Raw genomic sequence first — 15813 nt, 5'->3', positions numbered from 1 at the left:
GACAAGCTATCACTTTTTTTAGTCAAGTAAAGAGGAAAAAATGAAATGGTGTTAACGTACCCTATTTTCTGGTGTATATCGCTCACCGCAGTTTTGAATGAATGGTATATTTTCAAACGTTTTCCAGATACAGTGATACTTCATCTCATGAACATAATTGATTCCCAGAAAGTGTGTGTGAGGCAAAAGGTTTGTCTTACGAACATTTATTTCCCAGAAGAAACCATTAAAATGAGAATAATCCATTCCCAAGTCCCCATAAAACATAATTTTCTGCTAAATAAGCATTTAAACTACCCAAAATACACCTTATTTTATGTATGATATTGTATTTTATTGTAATTAAAGAAATAAACTGTACCGTGGCACTGTTCGACTGTGTGGTTTGGTTCGTCCGCCAAAAACTAGTTCAGAGACTATATGCTAGCAAATTTAATGTTCTTAAGACGAAAAGTTTATGAGCTGAAGCATTCATCGGCAGAGGTATCCCTGTAGAGGACACACCCGACTATAAAGCGTACCTTCAATGAATGAAAATAAGTTTTCCAAATATAAAATATAAAAAAAATAGTTTTCCAAATATAAAGCACACCACGTTATAAAGCGCTACATAAGAGGTCGGGGTTACGCACTACTTCTTCTACAGGGTGAAATTGAGTCAGTGACCGTGGACAGTAGTTGCGAGACCCGTTTTGGCTCAGTATTACATCACATATAATATGCCCCTGCGTATAAGGCGCAGGGTCATCTTTTGAAGAAAATAAAGGCTTTTGGGTGTGGCTTATACACCGTAAAATATGGTACTTTAGTACCTTTTGGGCTGGGCAAGTTGAGCTATGGTCACGGATGCAATGATTTTTTTCATTTTTTTTTTTTTTTTACAAAATGAGAAAACTTGCAAGGAACATGGCGTGACACATAAACACTGTACTCCATTGTGTATGCGTGTGTGTGTGTGTGTCTGTGTTTTGCAGGTTTACTCCATGTTAGAGTTCCTCGCATTTGTATGATTGCCAAAAGGTCTCTCAACCCTTGTTTGGCTTTACAATGTTGGTACATTAGCCGTGACAACAGTGCCCTCTTCTGGGGCGCAATCGCACAACAAAAACTAAGGGTAAGAATACATGTAGTCATGTAGGCAGACAGCTCACAGTCTGACACAGTACAGCAATAAAGATTTTATGTTATATCACGTTGGCTGAAGGGGTGTGTTTAATAAAGTAACAGTCAAGCCCACATTGATTTTAAATGAACAGATTTTAAATGGCAATGCATGAGTTTGATGAGATAAGATAACCTTTATTTGTCTCACATTGATAGAGAATGGATGGATTAATTTGTTATTAAAAACAAAGGAAATTAATTTGTCACGTGATGTAGTGATTTTGTTTACCAAATCTGCCCAATTGCAAATAATGTTATTGAAATAATGTATTATACTCTATTTCATTAGGTTGTTTTAAATTTCCATATGATGGGAAAAAAAGCAGTTCAAAATCCATTCATTCATATTTTATTGAATATACATAATTTGAATGAACATTTAACAGAGACTGTGCACCTTCGAGACAGTACCAGTTAACATTTCACAGAAGTCGTTTAGTTTAAAATGGCCACGAAATATAAAATAGGCTCTTCAGGCAGTCGTCCGCATTATGTTGAATTAATATCTAGCTAGCTATTAGCTAGTTATTATAAATGAAATTTATCATTATTATTATTATTATTATTATTATCCATCCGTCCATACATTTTCCGTACCACTTATTCCTCATTAGGGTCGCGGGGGGTGCTGGAGCCTATCTCAGTCGCATTTTTATTATTATTATTATTATTATTGTTATTATTATTAGTGGCACTGACAATATGAATTAACTTTTGTCCATTGGGTTGTCGGTGATGTCTACCTTGAATGAAATCAGCCATTTTGGTAGCCAGTCACAAATGTAGTGAGTCACTCATTTAGTTGGTCACTATCCTTATTTTAATTCAATTACTGTGATTCCGTTTGATCGTCGTTTGTGAAATATTTTGTCATTTAGTCAGTCAGTTACCGGAATTCAGCCAGTCCCAAAGTTAGCTAGCTACTCACTACACTTTAAACTATCAGCTAGCCAGACAGTCAGTTAGTCAGTCACTTTTAAATAATAATTAGTCTTGTACTTCAGTTAGTAATGTAGTTAGTTTATTCAACTCAATGTTATTCGTAGAGCTCTGAATGAGTCAGTCATTTAGTTACTCACTCAGCCATTTTGTATTTGTCAGCGACTAAGTCACGGATGTAGTTAGTCAGCTAGCAAGTCACTTAGCTAATCAGTCTGTCATATTTTTAGTCAGTTACTAAATTAGTTAGCAGAAATGGCATTCATTTCTTTCAGTCAGCAAGCTAATGTTAGCCAGAAATGTTATTCAGCAAGCTAACTATTTTTTAAATAGTTCATTAATCATTCAGTTCCTTGCTAATTCTCAATGTACTCTGTTTAACTTGAGTAGTTAAGATGTGATTGTGTTTGTCAGCATGTCAGAGTGGATGCGTTTTGTTTGGCAGCTGCCACAAACACAAGTCACTTGTTCTATTTCGAACCGGCTCACCTGTTGACCTGACAGCCAAGTGCCTGTATGTGTGTGTGTGTGTGTGTGTGTGTGTGTGTGTGTGTGTGTGTGTGTGTGTGTGTGTGTGTGTGTGTGTGTGTGTGTGTGTGTGTGTGTGTGTGTGTGAGTGATGTTGGGGCTCGCGAGGGTGGGCAACTGACATATGCAGGTGGTCTTGGCGAGCGGTGGTCTACGCTTCGGTTTAGCCTCACACACTTGCAACCTGAAACGACGCAGGGCTCAGACTACGCAGGTAAGAAGAACTTTGGTTAGCTGCTTTATTGTCTGATCCACTCACTGCTAAGAACCTGCTTGGACCAAATTGGGGTCCGTAGCTTTAATTTTGGCTTGATCGTCCCATCTCCACCCCTTGAAAACAAATCTGTTTTAAACCTGTGGTTTTCAAAAGGTTGAGCAACACTGAGGTGAGCCAGATCTCATTCCGGTCCGGTCCAAGGACTACCACCTCTCAGCGGATTTCCCGCCCTCCAGATTGTGTTCTCCCCTCAGCTGAGTAGTCAAATCAGGCAGCGTTACGGAGGTCCCTAGCGCCACCAGCGCCGCCAAGATGTACGGCCTGTACCTGGAAGCGGTCAACGACTACATCAATGAGTCCTACGGCGAGGACGTATGGCGGCTGATTGAGAACCGAGCCGAGATCCCGCACCTCAAGTTTGTCAGGCATCAGATGTACAAGTAGGTGACGAGGATTGGACCGTACGAATAATAATGGAAACCCTGAGATGTCAAGTTTCATTGAATTTAACGATGGTTTCCTCTTTGTGGTGTTTCTTCGTTAATAAAGTTGATGATGGGATGTTTTGTTAATGGGATTGGCAGCAAAAGTGAAGATGGATATTTATGGCCGATTAAAAACTAAAAATGATATTATTAAGATAGACACAGTAAAGATGCTTTCCCTGCCCAGCCAAATTTCTCACCCAAAATTAATTTCATGTTGTCTTTGAATCGTGGACTAACTGAGCTAATAAATTGACTAACTGGCTAACAAAATGACTGACAGATTGTTGAACATAACGAAACCAACGACTGAGTAATTGAATAGGTAAGTGACAAAATGGCTGTCTGACTAATTAACTCAATGATAGAGATCCTGACTATGTGGCTAATGACACGACTGAGTACCTTGCTAATGAACCTAGTGATTTACTATATTACTCATAACCGAGTGACTTGCAATGTGACTGACTAAATGACTGAACTAACCAACTGATTAACCAAATATCTCATAACTAAGAATGGCTAACTAAAGAAGGGATTGACTGTGAAAAACGATGAACAGAATAACTAACCAAATGATGACTTCAAACAAGTGTCTCGATAATGACGTTGGATCATCTGTGAACCACCAAACTAATTGAATGACCGACTGACCAAAAGTGACTAGTGGCTGACGACATTATGAAATGGCTAACTACCTCACTACCTACTTGACTGATTGACCGTCTACAACACAGGTGTCAAAGTCAAGGCCCGCGGGCCAAATCCGGCCCGCCACATCATTTTTTTCGGCCCGCGAAAGCAAATCAAACTTGTTAAATTCCATGATGATTGCTAAAATCTGAGCCAAAATTTCATATTTTTGGATGTCAACCACAATAAAAGTCACTATTCTTGACTTCAGATTTGAAAACGAGTTATTCATTAATTTGCTGTGTGCTCTATATGTAATATTTGAAGGGATTTAAACATTCTAATGGGTTCCCCAAATTCATAACGGCCCTCGAGAGGAAACCATAACTACAATGTGGCCCGCGGCAAAAAATGACTCTGACACCCCTGGTCTACAAGATCAGCGAACCAGCTAGTTGAATGAATAACGGGCTCAAGTGACCAAGCAACTGAGATCTTACTGAGTGACTAACAAATTAATTGACAGGTCAGTTAGCTAAACATAAACTCGAATGACTCAGTAACTGAATGACAAACTGATTGGCTGACTCGCCGACAAGCTGTCATGGAACTAACTGACGGTACGGGACGACTGGCTGAATGTAGCCGATTAGCACGATGAGTTATTGACGAAATGATCAACCGGTTAAAGTAACATACGCACATGGCTTCTCCCTGTCAGTGACAACCTGATTCTACGTCTGGCAAAGGCGGCAGGTGAAGTTTTGGGAAAGACTCATGACGAACTGATGTACGCCTTTGGAGTCTACATGGTCAAGAGGATCGGAAATTATGGCTATGAGCGAATCCTGAAAGTAACCTGACCGTCCATTACATCCATTAGACTAATTATTAAATGCTCTTCCACTAGATGGTGTAAAAGTACATAATCAGACAGTGATTTGAAGCACAAAAGACCAAAGTATGCTGATGTTTTCTCCTAGGTTTTAGGCCGTAACGTCCGCGACTTCATCAACGAGCTGGACAACTTGCACGAGTATTTCCGCTTCTCTTTCCCGAAAGTACAACCGCCTAGTTTCTGCGTGGAGGAAGAGTGCGAGACCAGTCTGACCCTGCACTATCGAAGCACACGCAAAGGATTTACGCAGTTTGTCAAAGGTCTCACCAAACTTATTGGGCTCCTTTCTTATCATCCCCCATAAAGAAATGATTCCGCTCGTCTTGTCTATTTTTTAGCGGGAATGAAAGACCAAAAGTTGACGTGTTTTGACATGTCTTAAACCCAACGCCTCCCCACCTTGCAGGCCAGCTCTCCCAGGTGGGACGTCAGTTTTACAACACAGATATTGAGGTAGAGATTTTGTCCAAGGAAGAGACGGAAAAGATGACATATGTGGTACGTACGCTGAGTCATCATCATCATCATCATCATCATCAGCATCATCATCAATGTCATAGATTCTTTAAAATATTGCAGTAAATTGAAATATTGTCTGTCACGATACAGAGTCAATACACAAAAAATGTGGATCCCAGTGCTGCATGAGTGTTGCATAACGTGACACTCTATTAAAATTTCCTAACCCCCACACCCAACCTTAAAAATCTGTATTATATAGCGGGGTGGGGGCCACCATCTTGTCATACGCTGCGATACGTTCCGTATCCTGATGATAAGAATGGTCCTGCTGATCCCATCCCGTCAGGTATATAAGATGAACTTTGACAACGCGGCCTTCAAGCACCGCATGCCGCAGCAAAAGACGGCGCCGAGCTATGAGAAGCTTCCCATGAAGCGAGGTATCTTTTTTGACATGTTCCCCTTCAGCGTTATCTTCCGCCGCGACATGACCATGTACCGAATTGGCGACGGCCTCAAAGAGGTCTTCTCTGACCTCCAGGGCAAGAAGGTGAACGAGGAGTTCACCCTAGTCAGGCCGATGTTGGAGTTCAGCTGGGACAACGTGAGTGTCCCGATCCACTGCCGCCATCCTTTCCCTGCTGTGTTCTGATCATTCAATAAACACCGCCCCCACCCCTTCATACCTTCTCATATAGATCTACACCCACCTGAACAATGTGTTTGAGCTGCTGTCTAAAGCAGTGGTTGAGAGCAAACAAAAAGTTAACATTCCCAAACACAACAAGGAGGAACCTGAAGAGGAAGAGAGCGAGAGCGAGAAGACCAAGAGGGAAGAAGAAAGAGGTACGGCATCCTAACAACGCAGACAAGGTGTTGAAGGTGGTGGGTCGTATCGCTCAGTCAATGATACAAAAGTGGCAAGATGTCACGGGTGTCAAAGTCAAGGTCCAGGGGCTAAATGTGGCCCATCGCATCATTTTATTCGGCCCACGAAAGCAAATTAAGCATGTCAAGTTCCAGAATGCTTGCTAAAGTCTGAACCAAAATGTCAAATTGTCCCATGTAAACCACAATAATAGTCATTATTTTGGACTTCAAATTTGAGAACTATGCATTAATTACCATATTTTCCGGTGTGTAAGGCGTACCCAAAAGCCTCCATTTTTTTCAAAAGATGACCCTGCGCCTTATACGCAGGTGCACCTTATATGTGAAGTAATATTGAGCCACAACAGGTCTCGTAGCCACCGACTCCATTTCCCCCTGGAGCAGTATTGCGGAACTCCAGCTTCTACTGTCGCGCCTTGTTGTGGTGTGCCTTATATTTGGAAAACTTTCGACTTGTCGAACCTTCGACTTGTCGAACATCAGACTGAGTACTTGTTGTTCGCGCAGAACAAAAGTCTGAGGAGATGAAGGGCACAGATCAGGAGTACAGCAGCTCTCTGGCGCAGTACAATAGCGCCGCCAACTCTGGGGGCGAAGACATTGAGCTTCTGGCCTTCCAGACCGTCACAGGTGAGTTAGTCGGTGTAAAAAAAATGGAGCTCAGTACACTCATGAAGCTTGGATGATGATGGTGGTATCTTCGCAGGAAAATGCAGCGAGACCATTTTTGAGGACATGCGAGAGCCTCCCAAAAAGCCTCTCCACCTGAAAGGCCAGATGAAATACGTCCCGCAATGGGATTCGCTTATCTTCCTGGGGACGCCCATGTAAGCCAATCACTACGCATCGCTCTGGCACCTCCACTCACCATTATTGACTTTGGGGTGACCTCCATGGAATTCCTTTTTTTGCAGTATTGAGACAGTGGAGGACATGATCAAGATGGGCGTCTACGTCAATGACTTGAACCTGCACGACTCCAGCAGGGAGCTGATCCTGGCCGGGACGCAGCAGTCGGCCGAACTGCAGCTGGCTTTGGATCAGGTGATGAATATGGACCTGATGATGGTGATAGGAACTACTGATGTGAAGATTAGTAGTCAAGTGCAGATTTTTTTTTACCAATTCGCCTAAAAATAAATTGAAAATCATGTTTTTTTGGGGGGGGTGGGGAGTGTCTGACTTCAAACTAATTGTTCTGTCAATGTGCTGTTTGTATCTGATAATAGGAGGGGAAACTAGAAATATGAGATTGTTGCCCGCAACAAACATTTATTTGACTCTCCTGGATAAAAAAAGGCAATGTTGACTTATAACATAGATAGATAGATAGATAGATAGATAGATAGATAGATAGATAGATAGATAGATAGATAGATAGATAGATAGATAGATAGATAGATAGATAGATAGATAGATAGATAGATAGATAGATAGATAGATAGATAGATAGATAGATAGATAGATAGATAGATAGATAGATAGATAGATAGATAGATAGATAGATAGATAGATAGATAGATAGATAGATAGATAGATAGATAGATAGATAGATAGATAGATAGATAGATAGATAGATAGATAGATAGATAGATAGATAGATAGATAGATAGATAGATAGATAGATAGATAGATAGATAGATAGATAGATAGATAGATAGATAGATAGATAGATAGATAGATAGATAGATAGATAGATAGATAGATAGATAGATAGATAGATAGATAGATAGATAGATAGATAGATAGATAGATAGATAGATAGATAGATAGATAGATAGATAGATAGATAGATAGATAGATAGATGTTTCCGGAAAAGACAAAAATGTCATAAAATACATGTGCTGACAAAAATTGCATAAAATATTCACTGTAAAGTGACCTGTTGAGTTTTGAAAGGCGCTTATAAATTAAATGTATTATTATTATGATTATTCAGGTATTCCTTTAGCGTAAGTACCTCTAGTGCAGTGGTTCTTAACCTGGCTTCGATCGAACCCTAGGGGTTCGGTGAGTCCACCCCTCAGTTAGACTGCAGTGAGTAGGCACAGTCATTGGAAGAAGGCTTCGGTGAATGAGCATATGAAACTTGTGGGGTTCGGTGCCTCCAACAAGATAACCACTGCTCTAGTGAATATGTAATTCCAATTAGCATAGCTCCATCTAGTGGATATGTCATGCAACTGTCGCCGCTATTGTCGCTTCTATTCTACGTTGTCTTCTATCTTGTGTATGAAAACAACGCTAAAATAGGCAATTCGTTGAAATTGCGTATTATACTCTAAAGTGCCTTATAGTGGAGAAAATACGGTCATTTAGACAATATATATTTTTGGACAAAATTTGATTCACGCAAAACAAAACAATTTGCTGTACATGTTAAGCATTTTAACTCAATCACTGCGAGATGATATGCAAAAACGTGTCCACTCCAGTGCCAAGGTTTTTGTCATTTTTACTCAAATTGCAGGATCCACAGAATATAGAGTTTTAGGACTACATAAACTTTCAATTCAGCGTAAGAAACCTTAGACTCTCTTCTTTCTTTGGAAAAAAATCATTAATTCCTAAGTTATATGGGTCTGGAGTTATCTGAGCTTGAAATGGGGGTGGCTGTACAAAATACAATACATATTGATTTATATAGTGCTTTAACAACAGCTGAAGATGCAACAAAGCGCTAACATGGACAAACGGCAAATGCTACCCCCTCGTGGAATGGAAAAACACTGCCAGAGGTTTGACTAGCACTTGATCTGCACCCCCATGCAAGAAAAAGCAAAATCCGAACTAATTCAGGAATTCACTGCCATTCTCGAATAAATTCGAGAATGACAGTGAATGAGTTAAAAACAAGTTGCTCAGCGAAATTGACCGCATGGAATAGGAAAGAAGTGAGACGTACGCCTCACAATCCAATCGTGTTTTATAGGAGCAACAAAAGTATGCACAGCTGCAAGAGATCATCAAGAAGCTGGATGAAGAGAAGAAACGCGGCGACTCCTTGCTGTACGCTATGATCCCTAAAGCCGTGGCCGACCGTCTCAGGAAAGGAATCACCGCCCTGGAGACGTGCCAGGTACGACGCGACCTTTGCAATGTTTTCCTTTGGGTGAATTTTGTCCATTTTTTGGTGCTTCGTACGTCGCAGTGGTGCTCAGAGGAATTTAGGAATCATTATTTTTTTATCTCAGATTTGATTCCGATCCTATGAGATTTTGATTTGTGTCAGACCGGGGGTATTGGAGTCCGATAATGATAACCTGTAACATGACAAGGTGTCAACCGTCGTTTGGCTTAATCTCATCTGGATTTGGATTTTTGTGACTCAAGAACTTGACTTGGACTTCGAAATCGCAGGAAAGAAGACATCATGACTTTACTGGATACGTTCCAGGTCTTCCCGGATGTGACCATCCTGTTCAGCGACGTGGTCAAATTCAACGAGATCTGCATTCATATTACTCCGATGCAAGTGGTGGACATGCTCAATGAGATCTACATCGTCTTTGATACGCTCAGTGAGAAGCATAACGTCTACAAGGTGGGAATCCTCAAGCTCGCATCTTCAGATAGGATGTCACGCAAGGAAACACGACGACCCTCAAGACGGGTTTCCGGTCTTGTGGGTACAGGTGGAGACCATTCGCGATGCCTACATGGTCGTGGCGGGTGTACCCAACAAGACCACCTTTCACGCGCATCACATCTGTGATATGGCCCTGGACATGTTGAGCTCCATTGACCACCTGAAGGATCCGTCTACTGGGGACAACATCCAGATCCGAGTAGGTGAGTTGGACCGTTTTTGCGTCTGATCACTGTCGGGCGGAAACCTCACATGTCCAAATATCTCAATTTCAAATTTTATGTATGTATGATACAATTGGTCTGTCCTCGGTTTATCTTTGGAAGTCTTGAGAACCGCTTCAGCACAAATCTTTTAATTCTCTTGACGTGTTGTGTATCAAAGGATTAAATTGCTATAAAACTCTATATCTTCACTCCCTCTGCAGGCGTCCACTCCGGAATGGTGGTAGCTGGCGTGGTGGGCCTGAAGATGCCTCGCTATTGTCTCTTTGGTGATACGGTCAACACAGCCTCCAGGATGGAGAGCAATGGTGTGGTGAGTACACTGATATCCATTATGATTAACTCTCGAGCAAGGGTTCTTGAACTGGGGTATTCAGACCTCAGAGGATCCACCAGATGCAACTTCAGGATTTAAAAGCTGCAATTGCGAGGATAAAGATGTACTTCTAATACCCATGTCATTAACTCATTCATTGCCATTCACTAATTTATTTGGGAATTGAAAATATGACAGAGTGCAATTCCCGAATTAGTTATTTTGTTTTTCTTGCTCTGGTGCCGATAGAGCGCTGGCCAGAGCTCTGGTAATGTTTTTCGCTTCCACAAGTGGGCAGCATTTCCCTTTTTTCCATGCTAGCGCTTTGCTCCAGCTTTAGTTGTTGTTAAAGCGCTATACAAACGTATTACGTACGTATTGCATTGTATTTTGGACAGCCGCCCTCATTTCAAGCTCAGATAAGTCTAGACCCATATAATGTAGGAATTAACTTTTTTCTGATGAAAGAAGAGAGTCTAAGGTAACGCTGCATTGAATGTTTATGTGGTCCTAAAACTCAATATTCTGTAGGTCCTGGAACTTTAGTGACAATGACAAAAACCCTGGCACTGGAGTGCACACATTTTTGCACATCATCTGGCAGTAAATCAGTTAAAAATCCCCCCCGCCCCTTTGTTAAACTTTAGCTTCATTATATTCATATCCCTGCAAAAGTACGTTGTATACCGATTTTTTCCCCCTGACAATGAATAGTATCTCATTTTCAAGAAAATATCCTTTTGACCCATATTAATTTATCATATTATTTTGGATAGTTTAGGGCAGGGGTGTCAAAGTCATTTCTTGCCACGGGCCACATTGAAGTTACAGTTTCCTCTCGAGGGCTGTTATGAATTTGGAGAACCCATTAGAATGTTTCATCACCTCCGCATATGACAGAGAACACACAACAAATGAATGAATAACTAGTTTTCAAATCTGAAGTCAAGAATAATGACTGTTATTGTGGTTTACATCCGACAATTTGAAATTTTGGTTCGGATTTTAGCTAGCATCATGGCACTTAACAAGCTTGATTTGCTTTCGTGGATTAAAATGAAATGGCCCGCCAAATAAAATGATTCGGCGGGCAACCAATCAGATTTGGCCCCCAGCCCTTGACACCTGCACTTTTGGGCATTTCGAACATGTTGTGGTCCTTGAAGATATTATCAACAAAACATCTTTGGACCCCAAACATTTAAGAACTCCTGCTATACAAGATTTAAGATGCAAAATGCTATATGTGTGTTATTTGGTTATGCGTGCATGTGTGTGTGTGAGCAGGGTATGCAGATCCACATCAGCCAGACCACCAAAGACCACTTGGAACATGAGCCATACATCATCGAGGAGAGGGGCAAGATATTTGTCAAGGTCAAACCCATTGCGGTCACTCAATCTTGTCAATTCGGCCACTTTTTTTTACGTATATTGTGAATTGTTTTTGCAACCAAGCTATCGCAAAAAATAAAATAAAAAATAAAAAAGCAACAAATACTACAAAATGAAGCCTAGTGGCAGGATGAAGAGAGCATTGACACAAATTAAAATGTAATATCAAAAAACGGAGTTAACGGATCATCTCCAAGCCACCCAATTTCAATGTTGTCAATTAATGTAGAGCAGCCAAATAAAAAAGTGCACTCCCTCTGGTGGTACGGATGAGAATCACTGAATTAAATGTGCGCACAGCTAATCAAACTTTATTTCGACAAAGTGACATTGAATTCAGTGCAAGAAATACAGAACAAAATGCATGAGGGAGATTGTAGCATATACAAGCTTTTAAAAAAACAAGAACTTATTTTATGTTTAGTGCCCGACAATTATTTATTTCAACATTTATTTGAAGCAACATAAACACGTTTTTAAAATTCAAAGTCGAGAAAAGGACAAAATTTATTAACCTTTGTGTATTCATTTTCACGTGCAGATTTTTAGGTTTATGAGACTGTTGTATTTAACTAAGTACAAAATTTCGCAAAAAATAAAAGTAATATAAATAGCTTCCTAAAAAAAATTTTTGCCTTATTTTATTTACAGTGTAATACAATTATTTTTCTAAAAATGTGTTATAATCCATAACAGTAAACATTTTACTTTTCACATAAAGCTGAAATTTATTATTATTATTATTACTACTACTACTACTACTATTATTATTATTATTATTATTATTATTATTATTATTATTAACATCCTTTTTTTAAGTTGAATCCAGTACAAAGAAATTGTATAACATCTTAGAGAATGTTTTTAAATATTCTAAAATTAATTATTGAACTTATTTTAATTGCATGATTTTTCAGAAAATATTTCCGAACCTCATACATTAAAAAAGTGTTAATCTCCCAACCGTGCATCATGGCTTACAATAATATTCAATAAAAAATAAAAAATAATCTAAAAAAAAATGAAGAAAATATAATATCATAATAATTCATTTTTCGACTACGCCGTGGTTGCGCTATGTGGTAGAAAATTCATTGCTTTCGATGTTCCACTCATTTATTTGCCATGATGCCATACGATCTGTTCACCTATGCTGATTTACGGTGTACCACAGGGTAAAGGCTACATGAAGACATACTGGCTCAAGGGAAAGAAAGATCTTTCCTTCAAGACTCCGGCGGAGTTGCGCTACAGCAGCGAACAGAAGGACTCAGAAGACAAAAGCTCCAACGGGTATCCTAAATTCTTTTTGAACTCTTTTTTTTTTCCACGCACTGCGGTCACGGCAGTGTCCAGGTGATCATGTGATCAGGTTACGGGTTGTCATTGGTGCATGAAAGGGTTAAATAAGACCAATTTTGTCATGCCGTGAACCGGTTTGACGTAAAAGACATCATTAAGAAAGAAAAAGAAAAACATAAGTTGCTATTATGCTAATTGTCATTGTAATTAGTTTAAGGTCTCCTTTTGTGTTCCGTCGCATGCTAACATGCCGGGAAACGGCATGTAGTCAGGTTACTTCAAAATAAATAAATAAATAAATAAATAAATAAATAATGCTGATGATAAACACATAAATAAACATAAATAAATAAATAGATGAATACAATACAATACATATTGATTGTAATATAAATAAATGATAAATAAATAGATGATAGTTAATAAATAAATAAATAAATAAATATATAAATAAAATAATTTTTTATAAATAAATAGTTAAAGAAATAAACAAATCAATAATTATAATACAGTATTGATTTATATATAAATACACGATAAATAAATAATGATAGTAAATAAATAAATAACTATTTTTTTTAAATAAATAGTTAAAGAAATAAACAAATCAATAATTATACTACAATAAATATCGATTTATATATAAATAAGTGATACATAAACAGAGAATAGTAGTAAATAAATTATTTAAATAAATAATAATAATTAATAAAAAAATAATAAAAGTAAATAAACAAAGAAATGGATAACTAAATAAATACGTATTGATTTAGATATAAATAAATGATAACTACATAGATAAATAGATGAATAGATAAAATAAATGATAAATAGATAATGATAGTAAATAAATAAACAAACAAATAAATTGATAAATAAATACATATTGATTTATATATGAATAAATAAATGCGAAATAAAAATAGATGATACTAAATAAACAAAAAAACAAACAAATAAATACAGTACATGGACAAATAAATAAATGAAGTTATTTAAATAAATAGTTAAACAAATATGTAGATAGATATTAATACATACATACATAAATACACACATAAATAAATAAATAAATAAATAAATAAATAAATGTTAGCTGCTCCGTGTTGCTATTAGCATAGCAGCATGACAGCAAATTATTTATTGTCTGCCAAATAAATGAGTTAATATTAGGAGTTGAAAAGCGATCCAAAGTAGTCTACGTGAGGAGTGATCGGGTAAGAAAATGAGAATAGTCTTGACCTTCATTCAACAACCAGCCTGATCTCGCTAGGGACATTTTTGTTAAAAAATGTCACATTTTACGATATACTAACTTTAAATCAAACCTTGCACGAATGTATTTATTAGTTCCGCCAGCCCCAACGCCAAGCACATGTCATCCAGCCAGCCCATCAGCGGCGGTGAAGAGCAAGCAGAGGGCAAGCCGAGCCCCAGCGACCTCCCTCAGGATACCCTGCCTCTTCCCGAGGGCACCATCGACCCCATGGACGCATCGGGAGATCTCCAAGACAAATCCAAAAAGACAAAGAACAACAAAGGCGGCAAGGCTGAAGCGGGCCTGGGAAACACGGCATCGGAACTGGTGCCGCCCATCGACGATTCCGAACACCCGGGGCCGATTCTCAACATGAAGAGGAACAGCTTCAGGCAGCAGTACGCCAAGTTGCCCGCCAACCTGCCCATAAAAAGTGCCTCGTGTACCCTCCTGTGAGAACCGCGGCGCCGCCCCGTTATCACAATGTCATAAAGTCATGACAACAGGACCCCGTGATGTCATCGCGCTGTGACAGGGAGAAACAGAGTGATAGATGGAAAGCCTTTGGGGCTTTTTTTATTATTATTTTTTATTATTTTATTTTCCCCCCATTCCAATAATATTCAGTGTAAGGTTCACGTAGCAGTTTTTTTCATTTTCCTCATTCGCAAGACAATCAACACAACAGCAGAACAACTTGAGCCCAAGGTAAAAAGAACAAGTGGTTCTCCACTTGAAAGGTATTGCAGTTTTCTTTCTGAAGCACATTTCATACACACAACTTAGCATCACAATCACACATAATTACTACTCTGATAGTTTTGCTGATGTTGTCATCTTTTTTTTGTTACTTTAAATGATGATGCCAACAATGTAGTGTTTGATGTTCAAAGTAGACAAAATGAAAACTATGACGGTTTTGTTGAGTGAAATATGTATTTTACTTGTTATCGTCTTCATATAAAGATGGATGTACAGCCACTTGAAACGTGTGTTGCCATAATTTCGTACCCATAGGCTACATTAGAAACTTATAAAAAAAGCAATTACAAAAAACAAACAGTGCTTAAAATGTTTCTAATCGTGTATTCAAATGTTTTTATTGTGTACAAAGAATTACAGTTCTTGAAATAAGGTCACCTTTAGGATATACGTTAAACCGTTTTGTTGTTTTTTTTTGTTTTTATTATGAAATAAAACTTAATAAAAAATTATGGTTGGTCAAAATGCTAAATGATTCAATCATAACTGGGGAAACGAGTAGCCACAGATAATGGTAAAACTTTTCAACTACAGAATTTGGCTTCCATGAGTAACACTTCAATTTGCTGTCACACAACCGGACACAATTATTTTATACTAACACAAATGACAAATAATAATAATAATGTTGAGTGTACTCACCAAAACTGTAAATTGTTTGTAGACGAACTCCTTCCATGTCTTTAGCGGGCTCAGCTTGGTATGGTCAAAGCTAACTGTCGTTGTTGCCGCCTTGGAAACGGCAAATA

The 15813-nt window shown here is 38.6% G+C and overlaps 1 protein-coding gene across 2 annotated transcripts; it reads left to right on the top strand.

The window, feature by feature from the left end:
• Nucleotides 1–2734: 2734 nt before the first annotated feature.
• Nucleotides 2735–14884, top strand: LOC148896904 (soluble guanylate cyclase 88E-like). Of its 2 annotated transcripts, XM_088999522.1 has the most exons (18): nt 2735–2845; nt 3002–3288; nt 4688–4820; nt 4950–5124; nt 5271–5362; nt 5673–5766; nt 5848–5930; nt 6025–6172; nt 6725–6847; nt 6924–7044; nt 7132–7261; nt 9151–9297; nt 9616–9762; nt 9854–10010; nt 10235–10344; nt 11635–11724; nt 12917–13035; nt 14395–14884. In XM_088999522.1, the coding sequence occupies exons 2-18, from the start codon at nt 3161–3163 to the stop codon at nt 14756–14758; spliced, it is 2361 nt and encodes a 786-aa protein (XP_088855648.1). In that variant the 5' UTR covers nt 2735–2845; nt 3002–3160; the 3' UTR covers nt 14759–14884. The 2 variants fall into 2 exon arrangements, with proteins under 2 accessions (XP_088855648.1, XP_088855646.1); XM_088999520.1 differs by having other exon boundaries at nt 5673–5930.
• Nucleotides 14885–15813: the final 929 nt, after the last annotated feature.

The sequence above is a fragment of the Hippocampus bargibanti genome, linkage group LG06 (assembly GCF_051943395.1).
Source record: "Hippocampus bargibanti isolate YZ-2025 linkage group LG06, ASM5194339v1, whole genome shotgun sequence".
NCBI lineage: Eukaryota > Metazoa > Chordata > Actinopteri > Syngnathiformes > Syngnathidae > Hippocampus > Hippocampus bargibanti.
This window is presented reverse-complemented; position numbering and strand designations above follow the sequence as displayed.